Genomic DNA, 27,084 nt, shown 5'->3' on the forward strand with positions numbered 1-27,084 from the left:
CTTAACCCCTTCATGACCAGGGGATTTTTCGTTTTTCCGTGTTCGTTTTTCGCTCCCCTCCTTCCCAGAGCCATAACTTTTTTATTTTTCCGTCAATTTGGCCATGTGAGGGCTTATTTTTTGCGGGACGAGTTGTACTTTTGAACGACATCATTGGTTTTAGCATGTCGTGTACTAGAAAACGGGAAAAAAATTCCAAGTGCGGTGAAATTGCAAAAAAAGTGCAATCCAACATTGGTTTTTTTTGTTTGGCTTTTTTGCTAGGTTCACTAAATGCTAAAACTGACCTGCCATTATGATTCTCCTGGTCAGTACGAGTTCATAGACACCTAACATGACTAGGTTATTTTTTATCTAAGTGGTGAAAAAAAATTCCAAACTTTGCTAAAAAAAAAATAAATAAATAAATAAATTGCGCCATTTTCCGATACTCGTAGCGTCTCCATTTTTCATGATCTGGGGTCAGTTGAGGGCTTATTTTTTGCGTGCCGAGATGACGTTTTTAACCCCTTTCTGCCATTAGACGTACTATTGCGTCCATGTGGGGTGGGCTTTACTTCCCAAGGACGCAATAGTACGTCATATGCGATCGGCAGCGCTCACGGGGGGAGCGCTGCCGATCGCGGCCGGGTGTCAGCTGTTTATCGCAGCTGACATCCGGCACTATGTGCCAGGAGCGGTCACGGACCGCCCCCGGCACATTAACCCCCGGCACACCGCGATCAAAGATGATCGCGATGTGCCGGCGGTACAGGGAAGCACCGCGCAGGGAGGGGGCTCCCTGCGGGCTTCCCTGAGCCCCCCGCAGCAACGCGATGTGATCGCGTTGCTGCGAGGGTCTCACCTCCCTCCCTGCTCCCTCCAGCCCCGGATCCAAGATGGCCGCGGATCCGGGTCCTGCAGGGAGGGAGGTGGCTTCACAGAGCCTGCTCAGAGCAGGCACTGTGAAGCAGCCTGCACTCCTATCAGATCAGTGATCTGACAGAGTGCTGTGCAAACTGTCAGATCACTGATCTGTGATGTCCCCCCCTGGGACAAAGTAAAAAAGTAAAAAAAAAAAAATTTCAAATGTGTAAAAAAATAAAAAAAAATATTCCAAAATAATGAAAAAAAAAAAAAAATATTATTCCCATAAATACATTTCTTTATCTAAATAAAAAAAAAAAAAAACAATAAAAGTACACATATTTAGTATCGCCGCGTCCGTAACGGCCCGACCTATAAAACTGGCCCACTAGTTAACCCCTTCAGTAAACACCGTAAGAAAAAAAAAAAAAAAACGAGGCAAAAAACAACGCTTTATTATCATACCGCCGAACAAAAAGTGGAATAACACGCGATCAAAAAGACAGATATAACTAACCATGGTACCGCTGAAAGCGTCATCTTGTCCCGCAAAAAACGAGCCGCCATACAGCATCATCAGCAAAAAAATAAAAAAGTTATAGTCCTGAGAATAAAGTGATGCAAAAATAATTATTTTTTCTATAAAATAGTTTTTATCGTATAAAAGCGCCAAAACATAAAAAAATGATATAAATGAGGTATCGCTGTAATCGTACTGACCCGAAGAATAAAACTGCTTCATCAATTTTACCAAACGCGGAACGGTATAAACGCCTCCCCCAAAAGAAATTCATGAATAGCTGGTTTTTGGTCATTCTGCCTCACAAAAATCGGAATAAAAAGCGATCAAAAAATGTCACGTGCCCGAAAATGTTACCAATAAAAACATCAACTCGTCCCGCAAAAAACAAGACCTCACATGACTCTGTGGACCAAAATATAGAAAAATTATAGCTCTCAAAATGTGGTAACGCAAAAAATATTTTTTGCAATAAAAAGCGTCTTTCAGTGTGTGACGGCTGCCAATCATAAAAATCCGCTAAAAAACCCGCTATAAAAGTAAATCAAACCCCCCTTCATCACCCCCTTAGTTAGGGAAAAATTTAAAAAATGTATTTATTTCCATTTTCCCATTAGGGCTAGGGTTAGAGTTAGGGCTAGGGTTAGGGCTAGGGCTAGGGCTAGGGTTAGGGTTAGGTTTAGGGCTAGGGTTAGGGCTAGGGTTAGGGCTAGGGTTAGGGTTAGGGCTAGGGTTAGGGCTAGGGTTAGGGTTAGGGCTAGGGTTAGGGCTAGGGTTAGGGTTAGGGTTAGGGCTAGGGTTAGGGCTAGGGCTACAGTTTGGGTTGGGGCTAAAGTTACAGTTAGGGTTTAGATTACATTTACGGTTGGGAATAGGGTTGGGATTAGGGTTAGGGGTGTGTCAGGGTTAGAGGTGTGGTTAGGGTTACTGTTGGGATTAGGGTTAGGGATGTGTTTGGATTAGGGTTTCAGTTATAATTGGGGGGTTTCCACTGTTTAGGCACATCAGGGGCTCTCCAAACGCGACATGGCGTCCGATCTCAATTCCAGCCAATTCTGCGTTGAAAAAGTAAAACAGTGCTTCTTCCCTTCCGAGCTCTCCCGTGTGCCCAAACAGGGGTTTACCCCAACATATGGGGTATCAGCGTACTCAGGACAAATAGGACAACAACTTTTGGGGTCCAATTTCTCCTGTTACCCTTGGGAAAATACAAAACTCGGGGCTAAAACATTTTTTGTGGGAAAAAAAAAAAGATTTTTTATTTTCACGGCTCTGCGTTATAAACTGTAGTGAAACACTTGGGGGTTCAAAGTTCTCACAACACATCTAGATTAGCTCCCTGGGGGGTCTAGTTTCCAATATGGGGTCACTTGTGGGGGGTTTCTACTGTTTAGGTACATTAGGGGTTCTGCAAACGCAATGTGACGTCTGCAGACCATTCCATCTAAGTCTGCATTCCAAATGGCGCTCCTTCCCTTCCGAGCTCTGCCATGCGCTCAAACGGTGTTTTCCCCCAACATACGGGGTATCAGCGTACTCAGGACAAATTGGACAACAACTTTTGGGGTCGAATTTCTCCTCTTACCCTCGGGAAAATACAAAACTGGGGGCTAAAAAATAATTTTGGGGGGAAAGATTTTTTTTTTTTAATTTTCACGGCTCTGCGTTACAAACTGTAGTGAAACACTTGGGGGTTCAAAGCTATCACAACACATCTAGATGAGTTCCTTAGGGGGTCTAGTTTCCAAAATGGTGTCACTTGTGGGAGGCTTCTACTGTTTAGGTACATTAGGGGCTCTGCAAATGCAATGTGACACCTGCAGACCATTCCATCTAAGTCCTCATTCCAAATGGAGCTCCTTCCCTTCCGAGCCCTCCCATGCGCCCAAACAGTGGTCCCCCCCCACATATGGGGTATCAGCGCACTCAGGACAAATTGGACAACAAATTGTGGGGTCGAATTTCTCCTGTTACCCTCGGGAAAATACAAAACTGGGGGCTAAAAAATAATTTTTGTGGGAAAAAAATTTTGTTTTATTTTTACGGCTCTCCATTATAAACTTCTGTGAAGCCCTTGGTGGGTCAAAGCGCTCAGCACACATCTAGATAAGTTCCTAAGGGGGTCTACTTTCCAAAATGGTGTCACTTGTGGGGGGTTTCTACTGTTTAGGTACATTAGGGGCTCTGCAAATGCAATGTGACACCTGCAGACCATTCCATCTAAGTCTGCATTCAAATGGCACTCCTTCCCTTCTGAGCCCTCCCATGTGCCCAAACAGTGGTTCCCCCCACATATGGTGTATCATCGCACTCAGGACAAATTGGGCAACAAATTTTGGGGTCCAATTTCTCCTGTTACCCTCAGGAAAATACAAAACTGGGGGCTAAAAAAATAATTTTTGTGAGAAAAAATTTTTGTTTTATTTTTACGGCTCTGCATTATAAACTTCTGTGAAGCACTTGGTGGGTCAAAGTGCTCACCACACCTCTAGATAAGTTCCTTAGGGGGTCTACTTTCCAAAATGGTGTCATTTGTGGGGGGTTTCAATGTTTAGGCACATCAGTGGCTCTTCAAACGCAACATGGCGTCCCATCTTAATTCCTGTCAATTTTGCTTTGAAAAGTCAAACGGCGCTCCTTCCCTTCCGAGCTCTCCCATCCACCCAAACAGTGGTTTACCCCCACATATGGGGTATCAGCGTACTCAGGACAAATTGTACAACAACTTTTGGGGTCCAATTTCTTCTCTTACCCTTGGGAAAATAAAAAATTGGGGGCAAAAAGATAATTTTTGTGAAAAAATATGATTTTTTATTTTTACGGTTCTACATTATAAACTTCTGTGAAGCACTTGGTGGGTCAAAGTGCTCACCACACCTCTAGATAAGTTCCTTAGGGGGTCTACTTTCCAAAATGGTGTCACTTGTGGGGGGTTTCAATGTTTAGGCACATCAGTGGCTCTCCAAACGAAACATGGCGTCCCATCTCAATTCCAGTCAATTTTGCATTGAAAGTCAAATGGCACTCCTTCGCTTCCGAGCTCTGCCATGCGCCCAAACAGTGGTTTACCCCCACATGTGGGGTATTGGCATACTCAGGACAAATTGTACAACAATGTTTGGGGTCCATTTTCTCCTGTTACCCTTGGTAAAATAAAACAAATTGGAGCTGAATTAAATTTTTTGTGAAAAAAAGTTAAATGTTCATTTTTATTTAAACATTCAAAAAATTCCTGTGAAGCACCAGAAGGGTTAATAAACTTCTTGAATATGGTTTTGAGCACCTTGAGGGGTGTAGTTTTTAGAATGGTGTCACACTTGGGTATTTTCTATCATATAGACCCCTCAAAATGACTTCAAATGAGATGTGGTCCCTAAAATAAAATGGTGTTGTAGAAATGAGAAATTGCTGGTCAACTTTTAACCCTTATAACTCCCTAACAAAAAAAAATTTTGTTTCCAAAATTGTGCTGATGTAAAGTAGACATGTGGGAAATGTTATTTATTAAGTATTTTGTGTGACATATCTCTGTGATTTAATTGCATAAAAATTCAAAGTTGGAAAATTGCGAAATTTTCATAATTTTCGCCAAATTTCCGTTTTTTTCACAAATAAACGCAGGTACTATCAAATAATTTTTACCATTGTCATGAAGTACAATATGTCACGAGAAAACAATGTCAGAATCACCAGGATCCATTGAAGCGTTCCAGAGTTATAACCTCATAAAGGGACAGTGGTCAGAATTGTAAAAATTGGCCCGGTCATTAACGTGCAAACCACCCTTGGGGGTAAAGGGGTTAATGATAGCATTTCGGTGCAGATACGTTCTTTTGATCGCCTGTTATTGCATTTTAATGCAATGTTGCGGCGACCAAAAAAACGTAATTCTGGCGTTTCTAATTTTTTTCCCGCTACGCTGTTTAGCGATCAGGTTAATACTTTTTTTAAATTGATAGATCGGGCTATTCTGAGCGCGGCGATACCAAATATGCGTAGATTTGATATTTTTTTTATTGATTTATTTTGATTGGGGCGAAAGGGGGGTGATTTAAACTTATGTTTTTTTTTATTTTTTTCACATTTTTTTAAACTTTTTTTTTTTTTTTTAACTTTTGCCATGCTTCAATAGCCTCCATGGGAGGCTAGAAGCAGGCACAACGCGATCGGCTCTGCTACATAGCAGCGATCTGCTGATCGCTGCTATGTAGCAGAAATAGAGGTGTGCTGTGAGCGCCGACCACAGGGTGGCGCTCACAGCCACCGGTCATCAGTAACCATAGAGGTCTCAAGGACCTCTATGGTTACAATATACAAGCATCGCCGACCCCCGATCATGTGACGGGGGTCGGCGATGACGTCATTTCCGGCCGCCCGGCCGGAAGCGGTAGTTAAATGCCGCTGTCTGCGTTTGACAGCGGCATTTAACTAGTTAATAGGTGCGGGCAGATCGCGATTCTGCCCGCGCCTATTACGGGCACATGTCAGCTGTTCAAAACAGCCGACATGTCCCGGCTTTGATGCGGGCTCACCGCGGAGCCCTGCATCAAAGCAGGGGGAGCCGGCATCGGACGGTATAGTACGTCCGATGCCGGTAAGGGGTTAAAGAGAATCTGTCAGTAGGATCAACCCTCCTAAGCCGTCTATATGGGCATGTAGGTCATAGGAAGCTGAATAAAAGGATACCTTGATATCCAGAGAAATCTGCATTGTTCTTAATATGTAAATGAGCTGTTAAGATGGATGGGCAGGACCTCCAGAGATTACTGTAAATTAAAAGGAGCCTTACCAGTGTGAGACATGTAATGACTGACATTCAAGTGATAAAATAACAGCGCTCCATCCAGGTGTAGTAGTTCAAAAGGACAAGTTTATTTTGCCATATAATAGCGACGTTTCGACCATATAGGTCTTTATCAAGCATACAGTATAGTGCACAGGGTCAGCTTTAAATAGTGTAGGTGCCACACAGGGCACCAATCACCATCAAGCCGCCGCCCACCAAACAATTAATACAATCCAATACAAAAAACAGACATCAGACATATCTACTATATAAAGCTGAATGTGTGTGTGTGTGTGTGTGTGTGTGTGTGTGTGTGTGTGTGTGTGTGTGTGTGTGTGTGTGTGTGTGTATGTCCGGGATTGGCATCTGCACCGTCGCAGCTACAGCCACAAAATTTTGCACAGTCACACGTCTGGACCCCGAGAGCGTCATAGGCTATGTTGTGAGGCGAAATTTTAACCCCGCGCGTTCCAATTCACCAAACAATTTTGCCCCTATCTACATAATGGGGAAAAAAGTGAAAGGAAAAGTGTTGGAAGCGTCGCAGCTACAGCAACAAAATTTTGCACAGTCACACGTCTGGACCCCGAGAGCGTCATAGGCTATGTTGTGAGGTGAAATTTTAACCCCGCGCTTTCCAATTCACCAAACAATTTTGCCCCTATCTACATAATGGGAAAAAATGAAAGGAAAAGTGTAGGAGGCAAATTGACAGCTGCCAGATGTGAACAAGGGGGACTTAAAGAATGAGAGCGATGGCGCCAAAGAGTATATACCGTACAGTTGCTAAGGTGGGGCCTCGACATGGGATACTCACCACACACGGGGATATGAAAACACACAAAATGCGCCACACACTACCACGTGCTTGAACACATACTACCCTCAGCACACATTTCACCACAAATACACCAACCTCGCCACATAAAAGTCAAAACACAAAAGTCGCCACTCAAAACTCGCCACGCGTAGAACTTGCCACATGCAAAAACTAGGCTCTTGCAAAACTCGCCACAAGTGCAAAATTCTCCTCATGAAAAACTCGCCACACGCAAAACTTGCACACGCGGAAAAATTGCCACATGCACAAAAGTTGCAACACATGCAAAAGTTGCCTCACACAAAACTTGCACATACTCAAAAGGCACCACACAATACTCGCAACGCGCAAAACTCGCCATGCGCAAAACTTGCTGCACACACGTTGCTACACTAACCTGTCACATGCAACTCGACACACAAAAAGTTGCTACACGCATGTTGCCACACAAAACTCAACACACACAACTTGACAAACGAAACTCGCCCTAAAACACACACAAGTCTGGTCTTATCCTTCAAAAATAAAAATCTGATTAATAAGCAGACAAACTACAACAAATAAGATAAGTGAAAGCAGTCAGAGGGGAGCGCAGAGGAATTGACCCAGGGAAGGGGAGATGAAAGGGAGTTGTCGAGCACCACTGCAGCTCCAGCTGAATACCTCCAAAGGAGGATGAGAATGTGTGTCAAACAGAAATCAGTCCCAGGAGCGCTGAAGGAAACTCAGACAACATATGTCGTTTGCCACAACGCGTTTCAACGGTAAACACCGTCTTCTACCTGAAGAAGACGGTGTTTACTGTTGAAACGCGTTGTGGCAAACGACATATGTTGTCTGAGTTTCCTTCAGCGCTCCTGGGACTGATTTCTGTTTGACACACAAACTACAACAAATGTACCATATAGGAAATACGGCAGCTGTCAGTCACATGACCTGTCTATTATGTGTATGTGTGAGCTAATATATACTGCCAGGGGGAGGGCTTCCTGTTGGCTGGGGGATTTATCAGGCTGCCAATTTAGCTTACAAATACTGAGGTAAAAATACTGAGCAAATAACGTGTGAACGAGGTCTAATACAGGAGGAGATGACACAGGTATATACTATATACAGGGGAGATGACACACAGATATATACTATATACAGGAGAGATCACACACAGGTATATACCATATAGAGGAGGAGATGACATACAGGTACATATATATACAGGAGGAGATGACATACAGGTATATACTATATACAGGAGGAGATGACACACGTATATACTATATACAGGAGCAGATGACCTACAGGTATATACTATATACAGGAGGAGATGACATACAGGTATATGCTATATATAGAAGATGACATGCAGGTATATACTATATACAGGAGGAGATGACACACAGATATATACTATATACAGGGGAGATGACACACGTATATACTATATACAGGAGGAGATGACATACAGGTATATACTATATATAGAAGGAGATGACATTCAGGTATATACTATATATAGGGGAGATGACACAGCAGGTATATAAGGGTACGTTCACATTTGCGGTTTGCGCCGCAGCGTCGCCGCCGCAACAAAACGCATGCGTCGTGCGGCCCTATCTTTAACATTGGCGCCGCATGGGGCCGCATGTGCATGCGTTGTGTTGCGTTTTACGCCGCATGCGGCGTTAGGGCGCACCTGTCTGGGCGCGGCAAACGCAACATGTTGGATTTTTTGTGCGGCGCCAACCTTTTAAAAAACGCATGCGTCGTGCGGCCCTATCTTTAACATTGGCGCCGCATGGGGCCGCATGTGCATGCGTTTTGCTGCGTTTTTGTTTGCGTTGTGGCGACGACGCTGCGGCGCACAACGCAAATGTGAACTTAGACTAATATATACAGGGGAGATGACATACAGGTATATACTATATACAGGAGATGACATACAGATGTATACTATATATAAGGGAGATGACAAACATGTATATACTGAGGTGATGATGTGAAAATGTGGAGGAAAAATAGTGGAGTGATCAGAAAATGACAGATGTGAGGTTGAAATGACAAGTGTTAGGGGGGAATGAGAGGAGTGAGGGAGAAAATGAGAGGTGTGAGGGGGAAAATGAAAGAAGTGATTGGGAAAATGAGAGGCGTGATGGGAAAATAAGAGAAGTGAGGTGCTATAACTAACCACAGATATTTACTATGCCCAGGCAACGCCGGGCTCTTCAGCTAGTATATAATAAAAATCCCCAACCGCCTATATATCCTCTATACATCCCCTATAGATAATCCCCAAAGATTAGTAATTCACATAATACATATCGGCATATCAAGCAATCAGTTTTGCGCATCGGGGTAGTCATGGAAACATCCACCAATCCGTGTAGATCCTTGCGGAGTATACAAACATAACGGAGCCAATGGATTTCCATCCTGGGAAGGCGCCAAGTTTCCTCCCACCGCCAATCAATGATTCCAGGACAAAGGAGAACCCCCCCGTTCACCCTATAAAATAACTCGTCACATCACCTGGAACTCCCATGGTCCTGCGTCATAGCCCGACATCACCACCCAGGGTACGTCATCAGTCCCTGAATCATAGTAACGTGGCAACCCCGGCACGCAGGCGCACCGCTACCTGGAAGTGTCCACATCACGTGACCGCGATGGGGACCAACCAGTGCCACAAAAAAAAAAGAGACATGGATGTTTCCATGACGACCCCGATGCTCGAAACGGATTGCTTGATATGCCGATATGTATTATGTGAATTACTAAACTTTGGGGATTATCTATAGGAGATGTATATTGGATATATAGGCAGTTGGGGATTTTTATTATATATATATGTCTGTTTTTTGTATTGGATTGTATTGTTTGGTGAGTGGCGGCTTGATGGTGATTGGTGCCCTGTGTGGCACCTACACTATTTAAAGCTGACCCTGTGCACTTTACTGTATGCTTGATAAAGACCTATATGGTCGAAACGTCACTATTATATGGCAAAATAAACTTGTCCTTTTGAACTACTACACCTGGATGGAGCGCTGTTACTTTATCACTTGAATCTCTGATGGTCCTGGAAGGTTCCCTGGACTTGGCCGTGCGCCCCAGTTAGTGAGTGCTGTCAGCTTTCTCTTTTCTTCTTGGAATGTAATGACTGACAGTCCGCTCTTCTGATCTACAAGTCTCACACTGGTAACTTTCTTTTTCATGTAAAATAAGATCTGGAGGCAAATTCTCAGGAAGATGAGTGAGCGGCCCATACATCTTAACAGCTATTTTAACATTCACAAAAATGTGGATTTTGTGGGAATAAAACATTGGATTGCATGAATCTAAGATGTCATTTTATTCAACATTCTATGACCTGAATACCCATATAGACGGCTTAGGGATGTTGATCCCAATGACTTATTCGCTTTAACCAATCATAAGCTTCAGACCCCAATGCAAATCCTTTAAGGCTAGATATCCCAACGTTCATTGTGTTTAAAGTTATTTTATGGCCAAGCTGGACACAACTGATGCCAAGGTTGTACAGCAGTCTTGTATTCATAGCGGGTCAGAAAACAATACAGTGTTTTCTGATCAGATTTTAAAACCAGTCAAGATCAAAAACTGGTGAACAGGAAGAATGGAAACCTTTCCATATAAAATATTACTGGATCAGTTACGTCATCAGGTTTCCTCTTGCATTTTATTACCATGAAAGAGGGTTAAAAAAAAAAAAGGGGGTGGGATGGCCAGATAAAATCTCTGACTGACCCACCATCTAACAGGTGCAATTTTTTATCTAGCTTCCAGGAAGTTAAAGCCATTAGTTTACTAAGAATCCATTAAAAAAAAGGCCAAAAATAAACAAAAAAAAGTGTGATAATGCGCAACTATGCCTCAAAAAAACTAGAACATATTTCTTAAACAATAGCTGTCCTTAGCCACCGTGTGCTATGCTTTGGTTCATCAGTCCATTTCAAACAGCTACACCAAAACCACATGAAATTGGTAATTTGTAACACGGTCACATAGTGACATATGGACATATGGACATGTTCACAACGTGCCTGTTTCCAGCGAGTGCCATGTGATTAAGACCAGTTTGTGTCATACAGGCAAAATTAATCATGTATTAAGGAGCAAAAAATGAAGGTACATCTAAAGAAGACACTTTTCTGGAGAAAAAAAAAAAGCAAAAAGTGAAAATAAAAAAAAAAAAAATAAAAAATTACCTTTTCCGCCCTCTACAATAATGATTATGAGTTTACATGGATAATAATGTACACCTACTGTATTGTTTATTATTATAGCACCATTTATTCCATGGTGTCTTACATGTGAAAAGGGGTATACATAAACAAAACGAGTCACCGACCGGTACAGGTGGAGAGGGGACCCTGACCGCGAGGGCTCACAACCTACATATTAGTAGAAAACAAAAGTTCTGGCTAAAATATTGTCTTCAAGCGTGCATTTTATTTACTTTTTTTTTTTTTTAAGGTCAAAACAGGCACTTATGTCAAAATAATAACTGGAAAGCGACGTAGGTCACATATACATGCAGCTATTGCGCTGATACAGTGGGGCAAAAAAGTATTTAGTCAGTCAGCAATAGTGCAAGTTCCACCACGTAAAAAGATGAGAGGCGTCTGTAATTTACATCATAGGTAGACCTCAACTATGGGAGACAAACTGAGAAAAAAAAATCCAGAAAATCACATTGTCTGTTTTTTTATCATTTTATTTGCATATTATGGTGGAAAATAAGTATTTGGTCAGAAACAAAATCTCATCTCAATACTTTGTAATATATCCTTTGTTGGCAATGACAGAGGTCAAACGTTTTCTGTAAGTCTTCACAAGGTTGCCACACACTGTTGTTGGTATGTTGGCCCATTCCTCCATGCAGATCTCCTCTAGAGCAGTGATGTTTTTGGCTTTTCGCTTGGCAACACGGACTTTCAACTCCCTCTAAAGGTTTTCTATAGGGTTGAGATCTGGAGACTGGCTAGGCCACTCCAGGACCTTGAAATGCTTCTTACGAAGCCACTCCTTCGTTGCCCTGGTGGTGTGCTTTGGATCATTGTCATGTTGAAAGACCCAGCCACATTTCATATTCAATGCCCTTGCTGATGGAAGGAGGTTTGCACTCAAAATCTCACGATACATGGCCCCATTCATTCTTTCATGTACCCGGATCAGTCGTCCTGGCCCCTTTGCAGAGAAACAGCCCCAAAGCATGATGTTTCCACCACCATGCTTTACAGTAGGTATGGTGTTTGATGGATGCAACTCAGTATTCTTTTTCCTCCAAACACGACAAGTTGTGTTTCTACCAAACAGTTCCACTTTGGTTTCATCAGACCATAGGTCATTCTCCCAAAACTCCTCTGGATCATCCAAATGCTCTCTAGCAAACTTCAGACGGGCCTGGACATGTACTGGCTTAAGCAGTGGGACACGTCTGGCACTGCAGGATCTGAGTTCATGGTGGCGTAGTGTGTTACTTATGGTAGGCCTTGTTACATTGGTCCCAGCTCTCTGCAGTTCATTCACTAGGTCCCCCCGCGTGGTTCTGGGATTTTTGCTCACCGTTCTTGTGATCATTCTGACCCCACGGGGTGGGATTTTGCGTGGAGCCCCAAATCGAGGGAGATTATCAGTGGTCTTGTATGTCTTCCATTTTCTAATTATTGCTCCCACTGTTGATTTCTTCACTCCAAGCTGGTTGGCTATTGCAGATTCAGTCTTCCCAGCCTGGTGCAGGGCTACAATTTTGTTTCTGGTGTCCTTTGACAGCTCTTTGGTCTTCACCATAGTGGAGTTTGGAGTCAGACTGTTTGAGGGTGTGCACAGGTGTCTTTTTATACTGATAACAAGTTTAAACAGGTGCCATTACTACAGGTAATGAGTGGAGGAAAGAGGAGACTCTTAAAGAAGAAGTTACAGGTCTGTGAGAGCCAGAAATCTTGATTGTTTATTTCTGACCAAATACTTATTTTCCACCATAAAATGCAAAAAAAAAATGATAAAAAAAACAGACAATGTGATTTTCTTGATTTTTTTTTCTAAGTTTGTCTCCCATAGTTGAGGTCTACCTATGATGTAAATTACAGACGCCTCTCATCTTTTTAAGTGGTGGAACTTGCACTATTGCTGACTGACTAAATACTTTTTTGCCCCACTGTATGTGACATGTGCAGGTGTATTCAGAGCAAGGAGTATAAAATAAATTCTCTAGTAAATTGCAATCCTCCCCATGTCGTCCATTCTAGAAGAAAGCACCATATGTAATAGCATAAAAGGAACCGTCCGACAGCAGGATTTACCCTTAAAAACTACTTGAGGAGGCTGATAAAGCACTCCTGATATTTTCTAAATGATCTGTGTATGATCAATAATTGCTCTTTCAGTATGTTTAAAACTGATGTTTCATGTGGGCACGCGGACTAGTTATTCCAACAACGCACTTGTATATCACCCACTCCTAATGGCTCCTAATGCCTTCTGGGGGTAAATCTGGATATATTCTCCTTATAGTGAGTGAAGTCGGCATCAGGCACTAGCCAACATTGCTTGGAAGCTCACAGAGGTCATGAATCTAGCTTCCACCCTGGACACAAAAAATATATTCCGTGCACCACTCCACACTTTGTGCTAACTTGGTACAATCCTCAACAAGACATTAAAAAGCTGCAGTCAATTCCAAAATTCCATCGCACTGAAGATCCTCTTTCACAAAATCTTTATTGACCCCAGTGTACACACGAGAGAAAAATTATTGGATGTTTTTCGGCCACACAGGGCCTTTAAAAAGGTGTACATAAATCCAGAAGAGGTGGAAGGAAGCATTCTGGATTCTGAACATGGATAGCAGTTTTCCGAAATCTCTATTTTTCTATGTGATTTTCCAGCTCTATGAGTGGAATGATTCCCATTCCTCTAATGTATTGTTTCTGTTGTAACCGTTTTTAAAAAATTCTGATCAAAACACAACATATTAACAGAGAACCTAATCTAGGTTTGAAATGAGTCAGTACTTTTTTAGACATAGAAGCGCATTATGAAACTTGTCTTAAAGGGGTATTTTCAAGTTGCCGATTGAGCAGCTCAGAAATGTGCAGTCTCCTTACTTCCTGGTTGCCTGGGGGAGGGAGAGTACTCCAAGTGAGAGGTCTGATCCAACAGCTTTTTCCTGCCACTACACATTACTGTCAGTGTTTGATCTGAACAGTACATGGTTATCACTATATTTGCACGTGGTGATAATAGCGCCTTTGAACAAGCACAATGCTCAGGAAAGTAAGAGCTGTTAGTAAGAGAACTGCTCTGGAAGCTGCTGATGGTGGGGGTGAATTTACAGGACTAAAAACAGCTTGGAATTTAACTACTGAGCATACTCTGCCAGGCTTTGGTGGTCAAGCTCCTTGGAAACCAGCTGTACACTATGCAAGATTAAAAAAAAAAATCTCACAGCAAGAAAATAAAAGTACCGTAGATAGGAAAAAGCAAGTCAAATGCAAACTTGCTTATCTTCATGCTGTCTAACACAATTTAATAAGTTCTTGGAAATCCAATTCTCAGGTTAAATGTTAACTTTTTGGAGGCTGCTGGAATGAATATTTTTATGGACTGCTTCAGTTAGAAACAGTCAAGATCTTCTCCTTGCACTTGGAAATATGACTTTTGGTTGAAATAAACACTTACGGATGTATGAGGGGGTGAGGAGTTCATAGTTGTACTGTTTTTAGCATTTATAATACTGGTGTTTTTAGTTTGTGTGGCAGAGGAACTTTTGGGACCAGAGTCCTAAAAATAAATATCAAGAAAGTCCTTTTTTCACACTTAATGGTTTATAGAAATATAACGTTAAAATCAAAAGAGGCACAAATGAGTAATGTATGAAGTGTACACAATTCAATTAAAAGTGCACATTGTTAACCATAATACATTATTCTTCATTAATAAGTACATCCATCATGGTCAGAGGCAACATTCATCTTAAAGCAAAGTCATTAGTGATAAAAAAGAAAACCTCATCTGTCAACTTCTTAATACGATCTGTTTCCACTACATCAATACCCTCAAAATTTGTACATAAGGCAAATTCTAACTTACCACCAATCCTTGCATTATATGCAATCCCCACAATGCAGTAGGAGTTATTTGCAGATGCTGCCACTTCACCAGCACAGCGAGTGCCATGCCTAAAAAAAAAATGGAGTGGGTGGGATTGGGTAGAAGAATAGCAATGTTATACTGCATGTGATCATGTTAAATTTATAGATAATTGTATACTCTAGTGCTGATACTATTGACTTCTAATGGGTTTATCAGGTTTACAGGGGGTTGTGCTTTTAGTTTTATGACAAGAGTGGCATTCCTGTAAAGGTACCGTTGCACAGACAGCTCTCCAGCGACCAACGATGTCGAAGTCCCCGGGTAACCAGGGTAAACATCAGGTTACTAAGCGCAGGGCCGTGCTTAGTAACCCAATGTTTACCCTGGTTACCATTGTAAATGTGTAAAAAAAAAAAAAAAAAAAAAAAAAACAGTACAAACTCACATTCCGGTATCTGTCACGTCCCTCGCCGTCAGCTTCCCGCACTGACTGTGAGGGCCGGCCGTAAAGCAGAGCACAGCGGTGACGTCACCGCTGTGCTTTACGGCCGGCGCTCACAGTCAGTGCGGGAAGCTGACGCCGGGGGACGTGACAGATACCGGAATGTGAGTATGTACTATTTCCTTTTTTTTACTTTTACAATGGTAACCAGGGTAAATATCAGGTTACTAAGCGCGGCCCTGCGCTTAGTAACCCGATATTTACCCTGGTTACCAGTGAACACATCGCTGGATCAGCGTCACACACGCCGATTCAGCAATGACAGTGGGTGATCAGCGACCAAAAAAAAGGTCCTGATCATTCCCAGCGACCAACGATCTCCCAGCAGGGGCCTGATCATTGGTCGCTGTCACACAACGATTTCGTTAACGATATCGTTGCTACGTTACAAAAAGCAACGATATCGTTAAAGAAATCGTTATGTGTGACGGTACCTTAACCTATGAGGTCTGATAACCATCAAGAGGCACTAAACGATCAGCAAATTACTTACTGGAGGTAGTTTATTAGCCTGTTTACACAGGCAGGCCGCCGTAACCGACACACACTGAGAAATCTGTAATAGTTAGTTCAGTGTGTTTAGGCTGATAATGATCTCAGCAGCACAAGTCCTGTTCTCACAAAAAAAACGAGATTCTGAGAACAATTATCTTATGCTGCGCAAAAGATCAGTTCACCTGATGAATGAGCATTTGGCATGTTCATCAGATGATCTGAATCCGTACACTAAAAGACTACTGAGAAAGGAGTGTTCTTGAGAATACTCAATCATGACCATCTTTCAGCGTGGCGTAATGCAACTCTTTACAAATTTACAGTCTACAAAAATGAGGCCAAAGGCAAAACCATGAAGTGTCAGGGCTTAGGTGTAAAGAATAAATTGGAGAACAGAAATCTATCAGAACGGATCCCTCTGCAAGCACTGCTGTACAGCTACATTCTGCAGTATGGCCTCCATCCGTGGGTTGCAGAGATGAGTGATCGTGATGGTATTGAGCACGCACGTTCTCCTCCAATGCATGCATGGACAATGATTGGAAAGGCTTTGCAAAGTTCTAAAAAATGTCTCAAAAATGGTTGTAAATGGAATGTCTTGGTAAGAGAACCCCACATATTCCAACACTCCTAATGTCTATTATGATAATAGTACGGGTAATATCCATGCGGATCATTTTCCCATTAAGCGCACCCAGGATGGTAATGTGCTCGGATAGTGTGACGTTTTACACACTTTTCAGTTTGCAATTACCTTTTGTTCCCATAACAATTTTCTGAAGCTAGCAAATCACTTAAGCCGCATGGCTAATCAGTAAAAATAGACTACGGTTATTAACCTCCCGACCACAGCTAGCAATGTTAAACCAAATTAACAGTATAAAAATCAATAGAGTATCGACTTGGCCAGCATTATAAGCGGCTGATCTTTCAGAATATATTAATGATCTATTTTTAGGTGGGGATCACACATCCAGCATCCCCACCGAGCTGCTGCTACAAACTCCCGTGGTGGCTGAATGGCATGTATACACTGCAGAGAGCTGCACTGTGCAACTCCATCCAATGCGTAGCGGCCACTGCCAGGTGCTGCAGAACAGTTCTAATTCCACTAATCTGTGGTGAAGCATGGTGTCAGACTTCCACAGATCTGGATATTGATAAGCTATCCTAATTATAGGTCATCCATTTACTCTGAATAGAAGACCCCCATTAAGGACAACCATAACTCTTACAGGTATACAATACGCACTTATTTTCATTGCTGGTATCATATCTAGGACTTGGGTCCTGATCATCTCCATTCACGTCATGGCTAGCAAATGGATCCTAAGAAAAAGGAAAGGCAGAAAACTCAAAGCTCTCATACATAAGCATGTACAGAACATGGATTTATAACATATGCCGTGATACACTATGTCTTTACATCCACTGCATGTACCGACAGCGGCTGTATGTGCGGGTCTGTGCATAAGGCATTGTCACATGCACAAGCTCCAAACTATGGATAGAATTAAACACTTTCTGTAATCGTTTGTGTTCAGTCACCTTATACTCTATACACTAAGCACCATAGTATTATTCTATACATTACAGTGTTCGTGTTGGATCATTAGCAGAATGGAAAGCACTAGTAGGGTGGCAGACCTAGGGGAGGAATGAGACGCAGGGCAGCACTGTGGAGAGCTTTGTGGTTGGGAAGGAGTCAAACACTCCGCTCTTTGTAGAACCTGTCTTGGTTAACAACTTTATATACTTTGCCCCAATAGGGTTTTATTTCTCCAATGTGCATGCCAATTAAATGAAATGCAAAATTTGCAGATTCATATAAAGCGAATAAAATGAGGGTTGAGGGACAGGACCATGAGAAGGGAACCTGTCATCAGGTTTCCAGTTACTAAATTGCGCCAGCACGTTACACGCTACCTAGGATTATATCTAACTAGTCTATGTGCATGTGCAGCCAGCATACATGTTAAAATCTATATATACATCACGCTCGCTCTGAAATACCAAGGGTCGAGCAGTCTGATGGGCACATACAGACTGGCCTCGGGGCATGCTATAAACCTACTAACCCAGCCCATCCATCATCCAAGAAAGGCAGACAGACAGGATACGCCAAGTCACAGATGGCACCGAGGTTGGTCCATACCTGCTCATCAGATCTCAGTAAAGGTACCTTCACACATAACGATATCGTTAACGATATCGTTGCTTTTTGTAATGTAGCAACGATATCGTTAAGGAAATCGTTATGTGTGACAGCGACCAACGATCAGGCCCCTGCTGGGAGATCGTTGCTCGCTGAAGAAAGTCCAGAACTTTATTTCGTCACTGGATCTCCCGCTGACATCGCTGGATCGGCGGGTGTGACGCCGATCCAGCGATGTCTTCACTGGTAACCAGGGTAAACATCGGGTTACTAAGCGCAGGGCTGCGCTTAGTAACCCAATGTTTACCCTGGTTACCAGCGTAAACGTTAAAAAAACAAACACTACATACTCACCTTCAGCTGTCTGTCCCCGGCGCTCTGCTTCTCTGCACTCCTCCTGCATCCTGTATCAGCGCCAGCCAGCCGGAAAGTACAGCGGTGACGTCACCGCTCTGCTTTCCGGCTGACCGGCGCTGACAGTGCAGAGGAAAGCAGAGCGCCGGAGGACAGACAGCTGAAGGTAAGTATGTAATGTTTGTTTTTTTAACGTTTACGCTGGTAACCATGGTAAACATCGGGTTACTAAGCGCGGCCCTGCGCTTAGTAACCCGATGTTTACCCTGGTTACCGGGGACCTCGGGATCGTTGGTCGCTGGAGAGCTGTCTGTGTGACAGCTCTCCAGCGACCAAACAGCGACGCTGCAGCGATCAACATCGTTGTCGGTATCGCTGCAGCGTCACTTAGTGTGAAGGTACCTTAACACGACGTGAGGCCGACGTATAAAGATCATTTTTAGAGGTATGCTGCAACTGCTTTAATACAATTTTTTTGATCTGATAGGTACAAGAAATATAAGTATATCGATCTACTCGGGGGCGTCTCCTAGCTGGCCATGTGAGTGGAAGCAGGGAAGAGTGCTCCTGCTGCCATAAGGACAAAAATCCTGCTTTAACCCCGATTTTCGGGTAAACTCACCTAAATCCGGCTGGCTGAAGGTCCGGAGAGTGCAGCGGTGCGGAGCAGCAGGTCCGGAGTCGGCAGCGATGACCAGGAGGCGGCAGAAAGACGCTGGCACCAGCGATGCAGGAGCCAGCCAAGATGGCTCCGATGCTAGGGAGGACGCCGAGAAGGAGAACGCCGCATGTCAGCGGCGCATGGAGGTGGCCGCAAAGCTGCAGCAGTATGCCAGAGTGGAGGCTGCTGAGGAGGCAGAACCAGGATCTGGAGCTGGAGCTGACCAGGAGGAGGAAGCAAGCACAGCCGAGCAGCATGAGGTACAGAGGGGGAAGGAGAGAGGCAGCATGGCTGGGGCTAGTGGGGGACCTGAAGCCGTATCACAGGGAGAGGAGCCGACTCTTAGAGATGTTATCACACTGATCTCTTCATGTCAGCAATCCCTGAACTCCTTGGCCCAGCAGATGCAGGAAGTTAAAGGGGACACGGCACAGATTAATGCGGCTCTGCAGAAAATGGACAAACGTAGAGGAGTGGTGGAGGAGAGGGTGAGCACGGCAGAAGATCACATAGTTAAGCTACAAAAAGCTGAAAAGAAGTTCGCCCAAGCAATAGCCGAGCTCGCTGCCAAAAATGAGGATCTGGAAAATAGATCCAGAAGAAATAATATACGTATAGTGGGGCTGCCTGAAAAGACTGAGGGGAGAAATCCCACTGAGTTTGTGGAGAACTGGCTGTTGGAGAAGATTGGGAGCACAGTGTTGACAAAAGTCTTTGCTGTTGAACGGGCTTCATAGGGTCCCGCCGCAGCCCCCTGCCCCAGGAGCGAATCACCGTACCATGCTTGCTAAAATACTGAACTACAGGGACAGAGACATTATCCTTAGAAAGGCTAGAGAGATGGAGGATCTGACGGCTGGAGGTCAGAAAATCGCCATTTATCCGGATTATTCCGCTGCAGTTCAGAAGCAGCGGATGAAGTTTACTGGAGTCAAGCGGCGACTGAGGGAGCTGGGAGTGCAGTACTCAGTGAAGTTTCCCGCCAAGCTGAGACTGGTGGCTTTTAATAAGACACATTTCTTCCGGACACCGGAGGACGCTACCCAGTGGCTTGATACTCATGAGAAAAAACTTAAGGGAATGGGCGTCTGACATTTCGGCGAGATCCAGTTGGGATTTGTTTTCTCTGTCGATGGAGGAGAGTTCTGCGCTCGTTAGCAATGGTTAAAGAGTTGAGCAACTGTTGGGGGTTTTGCTGGGCCATATTGAAGGAATGGCCGGAGGGGACAGTACCAACTACTAAGTACGGGGGAGGAGGGTTATGCTGGGTACTGTGAACTGGTTTGGTACTTTTTCTATATGTTAATATAAGTTGAAATGTTAAGATACAATAAAGTGAAAGTTGGGGGGGGAAATTGTGATTGCTATGGCAGCGGGACGCGAATGGAGAGGGTTAAGTAAGGGAGAGTGTTCGCAGTGGGCAGTGGAGCCCCACTCTTGATGAGAGGAAGAATGCGTTATATTGGGGGGGTTAGGGGGGCAAGTTGGGAGGGGGCAGGGGCAGCTCATACTTGGGAAATTGGATACTTTAAGAAATGATGAGCCACATGATGGGAGATTGTATTAACCCCTTCCCGACCCATGACGCCACGTAGGCGTCATGAAAGTCGGTGCCATTCCGACCCATGACGCCTATGCGGCGTCATGGAAAGATCGCGTCCCTGCAGACCGGGTGAAAGGGTTAACTCCCATTTCACCCGATCTGCAGGGACAGGGGGAGTGGTAGTTTAGCCCAGGGGGGGTGGCTTCACCCCCTCGTGGCTACGATCGCTCTGATTGGCTGTTGAAAGTGAAACTGCCAATCAGAGCGATTTGTAATATTTCACCCATTATAACGGGTGAAATATTACAATCCAGCCATGGCCGATGCTGAAATATCATCGGCCATGGCTGGAAATACTAGTGTGCCCCCACCCCACCCCTCCGATCGCCCCCCCACCCCCCCGATCTGGCCGGTACACTGCTCCGGCTCCCCTCCGTCCAGTGCTCCGCTCCCCCCCGTGCTCTTGTCCGCTCCCCCCGTGCTCCAATCACCCCCCCGTGCTCCAATCACCCCCCCTGCACTCCGATCCACCCCCCCCCGTGCTCCGTTCCACCCCCCCGTGCTCCATTCCAGCCCCCCCGTGCTCCGTTCCACGCCCCCCGCGCTCCGTTCCACCCCTCCCGCGCTCCGATTCCCCCCCCCCGTGCTCCGATCCCCCCCCCCCCGTGGTCCCCCCCCACCCTATCATACTTACCGATCCAGCCGTGGTCCCGTCCGTCTTCTCCCGGGCGCCGCCATCTTCCAAAATGGCGGGCGCATGCGCAGTGCGCCCGCCGAATCTGCCGGCCGGCAGATTCGTTCCAAAGTGCATTTTGATCACTGAGATATAATCTATCCCAGTGATCAAAATAAAAAAAATAATAAATGACCCCCCCCCCTTTGTCACCCCCATAGGTAGGGACAATAAAAAAATAAAGAATTTTTTTTTTTTCCACTGTTAGAATAGGGTTAGGGTTAGGGGTAGGGTTAGGGTTAGGGGTAGGGGTAGGGTTAGGGGTAGGGTTAGGGGTAGGGTTAGGGGTAGGGTTAGGGGTAGGGGTAGGGTTAGGGGTAGGGTTAGGGTTAGGGCTAGGGTTAGGGCTAGGGTTAGGGCTAGGGTTAGGGTTAGGAATGTGCACACGTATTCTGGTCCTCTGCGGATTTTTCCGCTGCGGATTTGATAAATCCGCAGTGCTAAACCGCTGCGGATTTATGGCGGATTTACCGCGTTTTTTTCTGCGCATTTCACTGCGGTTTTACAATTGCGATTTTCTATTGGAGCAGTTGTAAAACCGCTGCGGAATCCGCACAAAGAAGTGACATGCTGCGGAATGTAAACCGCTGCGTTTCCGTGCAGTTTTTCCGCAGCATGTGTACAGCGATTTTTGTTTCCCATAGGTTTACATTGAACTGTACACTCATGGGAAACTGCTGCGGATCCGCAGCGTTTTCCGCAGCGTGTGCACATACCTTTAGAATTAGGCTATGTGCACACGGTGCGGATTTGGCTGCGGATTCGCAGCAGTGTTCCATCAGGTTTACAGTACCATGTAAACATATGAAAAACCAAATCCGCTGTGCCCATGGTGCAGAAAATACCACGCGGAAACGCTGCGTTGTATTTTCCGCAGCATGTCAATTCTTTGTGCGGATTCCGCAGCGTTTTACACCTGTTCCTCAATAGGAATCCGCAGGTGAAATCCGCACAAAAAACACTGGAAATCCGCGGAAAATCCGCAGGTAAAACACAGTGCCTTTTACCCGCAGATTTTTCAAAAATGGTGCGGAAATATCTCACACGAATCCGCAACGTGGGCACATAGCCTTAGGGTTAGGGTTGGAATTAGGGTTGTGGTTAGGGTTAGGGGTGTGTTGGGGTTAGTGTTGTGGTTAGGGGTGTGTTGGGGTTAGGGTTGTGATTAGGATTATGGCTACAGTTGGGATTAGGGTTAGGGGTGTGTTGGGGTTAGTGTTGGAGTTAGAATTGAGGGGTTACCACTGTTTAGGCACATCAGGGGTCTCCAAACGCAACATGGCGCCACCATTGATTCCAGCCAATCTCGTATTCAAAAAGTCAAATGGTGCTCCCTCACTTCCGAGCCCTGACGTGTGCCCAAACAGTGGTTTACCCCCACATATGGGGTACCAGCATACTCAGGACAAACTGCGCAACAATTACTGGGGTCCAATTTCTCCTGTTACCCTTGTGAATCTAAAAAAATGCTTGCTAAAACATAATTTTTGAGGAAAGAAAAATGATTTTTTATTTTCACGGCTCTGCGTTGTAAACGTCTGTGAAGCACTTGGGGGTTCAAAGTGCTCACCACATATCTAGATAAGTTCCTTGGGGGGTCTAGTTTCTAAAATGGGGTCACTTGTGGGGGGTTTCTACTGTTTAGGCACACCAGGGGCTCTGCAAACGCAACGTGACACCCGCAGACCATTCCATCAAAGTCTGCATTTCAAAAGTCACTACTTCCCTTCTGAGCCCCGACGTGTGCCCAAACAGTGGTTTACCCCCACATATGGGGTATCAGCGTACTCAGGAGAAACTGGACAACAACTTTTGGGGTCCAATTTCTCCTGTAACCCTTGGGAAAATAAAAAATTCTGGGCTAAATAATTATTTTTGAGGAAAGAAAACGTATTTATTATTTTCACGGCTCTGCATTATAAACTTCTATGAAGCACTTGGGGGTTCAAAGTGCTCACCACACATCTAGATAAGTTCCTTTCAGGGTCTAGTTTCCAAAATGGGGTCACTTGTGGGGGGTTTCTACTGTTTAGGCACATCAGTGGCTCTGCAAACGCAACGTGACGCCCGCAGAGCATTCCATCAAAGTCTGCATTTCAAAACGTCACTACTTCAATTCCAAGCCCCGGCATGTGCCCAAACAGTAGTTTACCCCCACATATGGGGTATCACCGTACTCAGGAGAAACTGGACAACAAATATTGGGGTCAAATTTCTCCTGTTACCCTTGGGAAAATTAAAAAATTCTGGGCTAAATAATTATTTTTGAGGAAAGAAAACGTATTTATTATTTTCACGGCTCTGCATTATAAACTTCTATGAAGCACTTGGGGGTTCAAAGTGCTCACCACACATCTAGATAAGTTCCTTTGGGGGTCTAGTTTCCAAAATGGGGTCACTTGTGGGGGGTTTCTACTGTTAAGCCACATCAGGGGCTCTGCAAACGCAACGTGACGCCCACAGAGCATTCCATCAAAGTCTGCATTTCAAAACGTCACTACTTCACTTCCGAGCCCCGGCATGTGCCCAAACAGTGATTTACCCCCACATATGGGGTATCAGCGTACTCAGGAGAAACTGGACAACAACTTTTGGGGTCAAATTTCTCCTGTTACCCTTGGGAAAATAAAAAATTGCAGGCTAAAAGATCATTTTTGAGAAAATAATTTTTTTTTTTTTTTTCATGGCTCTGCGTTATAAACTTCTGTGAAGCACTTGGGGGTTCAAAGTCCTCACCACACATCTAGATTAGTTCCTTTGGGGGTCTAGTTTCTAAAATGGTGTCATTTCTGGGGGATCTCCAATGTTTAGGCACACAGGGGCTCTCCAAACGTGACATGGTGTCCGCTAATGATTGGAGCTAATTTTCCATTTAAAAAGCCAAATGGCGTGCCATCCCTTCCGAGCCCTGCCGTGCGCCCAAACAGTGGTTTACCCCCACATATGGGGTATCAGCGTACTCAGGACAAACTGGACAACAATATTTGGGGTCCAATTTCTCCTATTATCCTTGGCAAAATAGGAAATTCCAGGCTAAAAAATCATTTTTGAGGAAAGAAAAATTATTTTTTATTTTCATGGCTCTGCGTTATAAACTTCTGTGAAGCACCTGGGGGTTTAAAGTGCTCAATATGCATCTAGATAAGTTCCTTGGGGGGTCTAGTTTCCAAAATGGGGTCACTTGTGGGGGAGCTCCAATGTTTAGGCACACAGGGGCTCTCCAAACGCGACATGGTGTCCGCTAACAATTGGAGCTAATTTTCCATTCAAAAAGTCAAATGGCGCGCCTTCCCTTCCGAGCCCTGCCGTGTGCCCAAACAGTGGTTTACCCCCACATATGAGGTATCGGCGTACTCGGGAGAAATTGCCCAACAAATTTTATGATCCATTTTATCCTACTGCCCATGTGAAAATGAGAAAATTGAGGCGAAAAGAATTTTTTTGTGAAAAAAAATTACTTTTTCATTTTTACAGATCAATTTGTGAAGCACCTGAGGGTTTAAAGTGCTCACTAGGCATCTAAATTAGTTCCTTGGGGGGTCTAGTTTCCAAAATGGGGTCACTTGTGGGGGAGCGCCAATGTTTAGGCACACAGGAGCTCTCCAAACGCGACATGGTGTCCGCTAACGATGGAAATAATTTTTCATTCAAAAAGTCAAATGGCGCTCCTTCCCTTCCGAGCCTTACCATGTGCCCAAACAGTGGTTTACCTCCACATGTGAGGTATTGGTGTACTCAGGAGAAATTGCCCAACACATTTTAGGATCCATTTTATCCTATTGCCCATGTGAAAATTAAAAAATTGAGGCTAAAAGAATTTTTTTGTGAAAAAAAAGTACTTTTTCATTTTTACGGATCAATTTGTGAAGCACCTGGGGGTTCAAAGTGCTCACTATGCATCTAGATAAGTTCCTTGGGGCGTCTAGTTTCCAAAATGGGGTCACTTGTGGGGGAGCTCCAATTTTTAGGCACACGGGGGCTCTCCAAACGTGACATGGTGTCCGCTAAAGAGTGGAGCCAATTTTTGATTCAAAAAGTCAAATGGCGCTCCTTCCCTTCCAAGCCCTGCCGTGCGCCAAAACAGTGGTTTACCCCCACATATGAGGTATCAGCGTACTCAGGACAAATTGGACAACAACGTTCGTGGTTCAGTTTCTCCTTTTACCATTGGGAAAATAAAAAAATTGTTGCTAAAAGATAATTTTTGTGACTAAAAAGTTAAATGTTCATTTTTTCCTTCCATGTTGCTTCTGCTGCTGTGAAGCACCTGAAGGGTTAATAAACTTCTTGAATGTGGTTTTGAGTACCTTGAGGGGTGCAGTTTTTAGAATGGTGTCACTTTTGGGTATTTTCAGCCATATAGACCCCTCAAACTGACTTCAAATGTGAGGTGGTCCCTAAAAAAAATGGTTTTGTAAATTTCGTTGTAAAAATGACAAATCGCTGGTCGAATTTTAACCCTTATAACTTCGTAACAAAAAAAAATTTTGTTTCCAAAATTGTGCTGATGTAAAGTAAACATGTGGGAAATGTTATTTATTAACTATTTTGTGTCACATATCTCTCTGGTTTAACAGAATAAAAATTCAAAATGTGAAAATTGCGAAATTTTCAAAATTTTCGCCAAATTTCCGTGTTTATCACAAATAAATGCAGAATTTATTGACCTAAATTTACCACTAACATGAAGCCCAATATGTCACGAAAAAACAATCTCAGAACCGCTAGGATCCGTTGAAGCGTTCCTGAGTTATTACCTCATAAAGGGACACTGGTCAGAATTGCAAAAAACGGCAAGGTCTTTAAGGTCAAAATAGGCTGGGTCTTGAAGGGGTTAAAATATTGAGTTGGAATGTGAGAGGTCTGGCAGATAAAACACGGCGGGCGGCAAGTCTGCAGTATGTCCGAGAAGGTCTCAATGATATGTTTGTTAGAGACACATTTAGTGCGGGAGAGGGTGAACGTATTGAATAGGCGCTGGATACAGAGGGCGTATCATTCTACTTTCTCGACGTATTCTAGGGGTGTGTCTTTGTTAATACCTGCGGGGGTGCAGTATGAGGAGGTAATGGTAAAAGAGGATGTCGATGGTCAGTGTGTGGTGGTGAAATGTAAAATGAATGGAGTATTGATGTGTATAGTGGCAATGTATATTCCGCCCCCATACTCAAGCAAGAAGATAAGAGAGGTGCTGGAGAGGGTAGAGCGCTGGGGACCGTTACCATTACTAATTATCGGCGACCTTAATAATATATGTGATGACTTTTGGGATAAGAACAAAAACCCCCAGAATAGGACGGCGGGACATACCACTACGTTTGGGACTTATGTCGGGGAAGTGGGCATGGTTGATTTATGGAGAGTTAGGCATATCGGGGAAAGGGCGTATTCATGCTACTCACCAGCTCATGGTACGCTGTCTAGGATTGATCTGGCACTGGGTAACCGATTACTAGATACGATGGTAAGGGACGTGAGATATTTACCTAGGGCTCTCTCAGACCATAGTCCAGTTGAAGTGGAATTTCGATCAGTGGGGACACGGAACGGGAGCAGA

General features: G+C 44.2%; 1 protein-coding gene across 1 annotated transcript in view; it reads right to left on the reverse strand.

The window, feature by feature from the left end:
* Positions 1–27,084, reverse strand: part of PCSK6 (proprotein convertase subtilisin/kexin type 6) — a 284,049-nt gene that overhangs the window by 106,371 nt on the left and 150,594 nt on the right. Inside the window, exons 5-6 of the mRNA XM_069766332.1 lie at positions 17,334–17,410; positions 15,082–15,170 (exon numbers count right to left, since the gene is read on the reverse strand). Of these exons, the coding sequence (XP_069622433.1) occupies positions 15,082–15,170; positions 17,334–17,410 (166 nt within the window). The remainder of the gene's footprint in view (positions 1–15,081; positions 15,171–17,333; positions 17,411–27,084) is intronic.

The sequence above is a fragment of the Ranitomeya imitator genome, chromosome 4 (genome assembly GCF_032444005.1).
Source record: "Ranitomeya imitator isolate aRanImi1 chromosome 4, aRanImi1.pri, whole genome shotgun sequence".
NCBI lineage: Eukaryota > Metazoa > Chordata > Amphibia > Anura > Dendrobatidae > Ranitomeya > Ranitomeya imitator.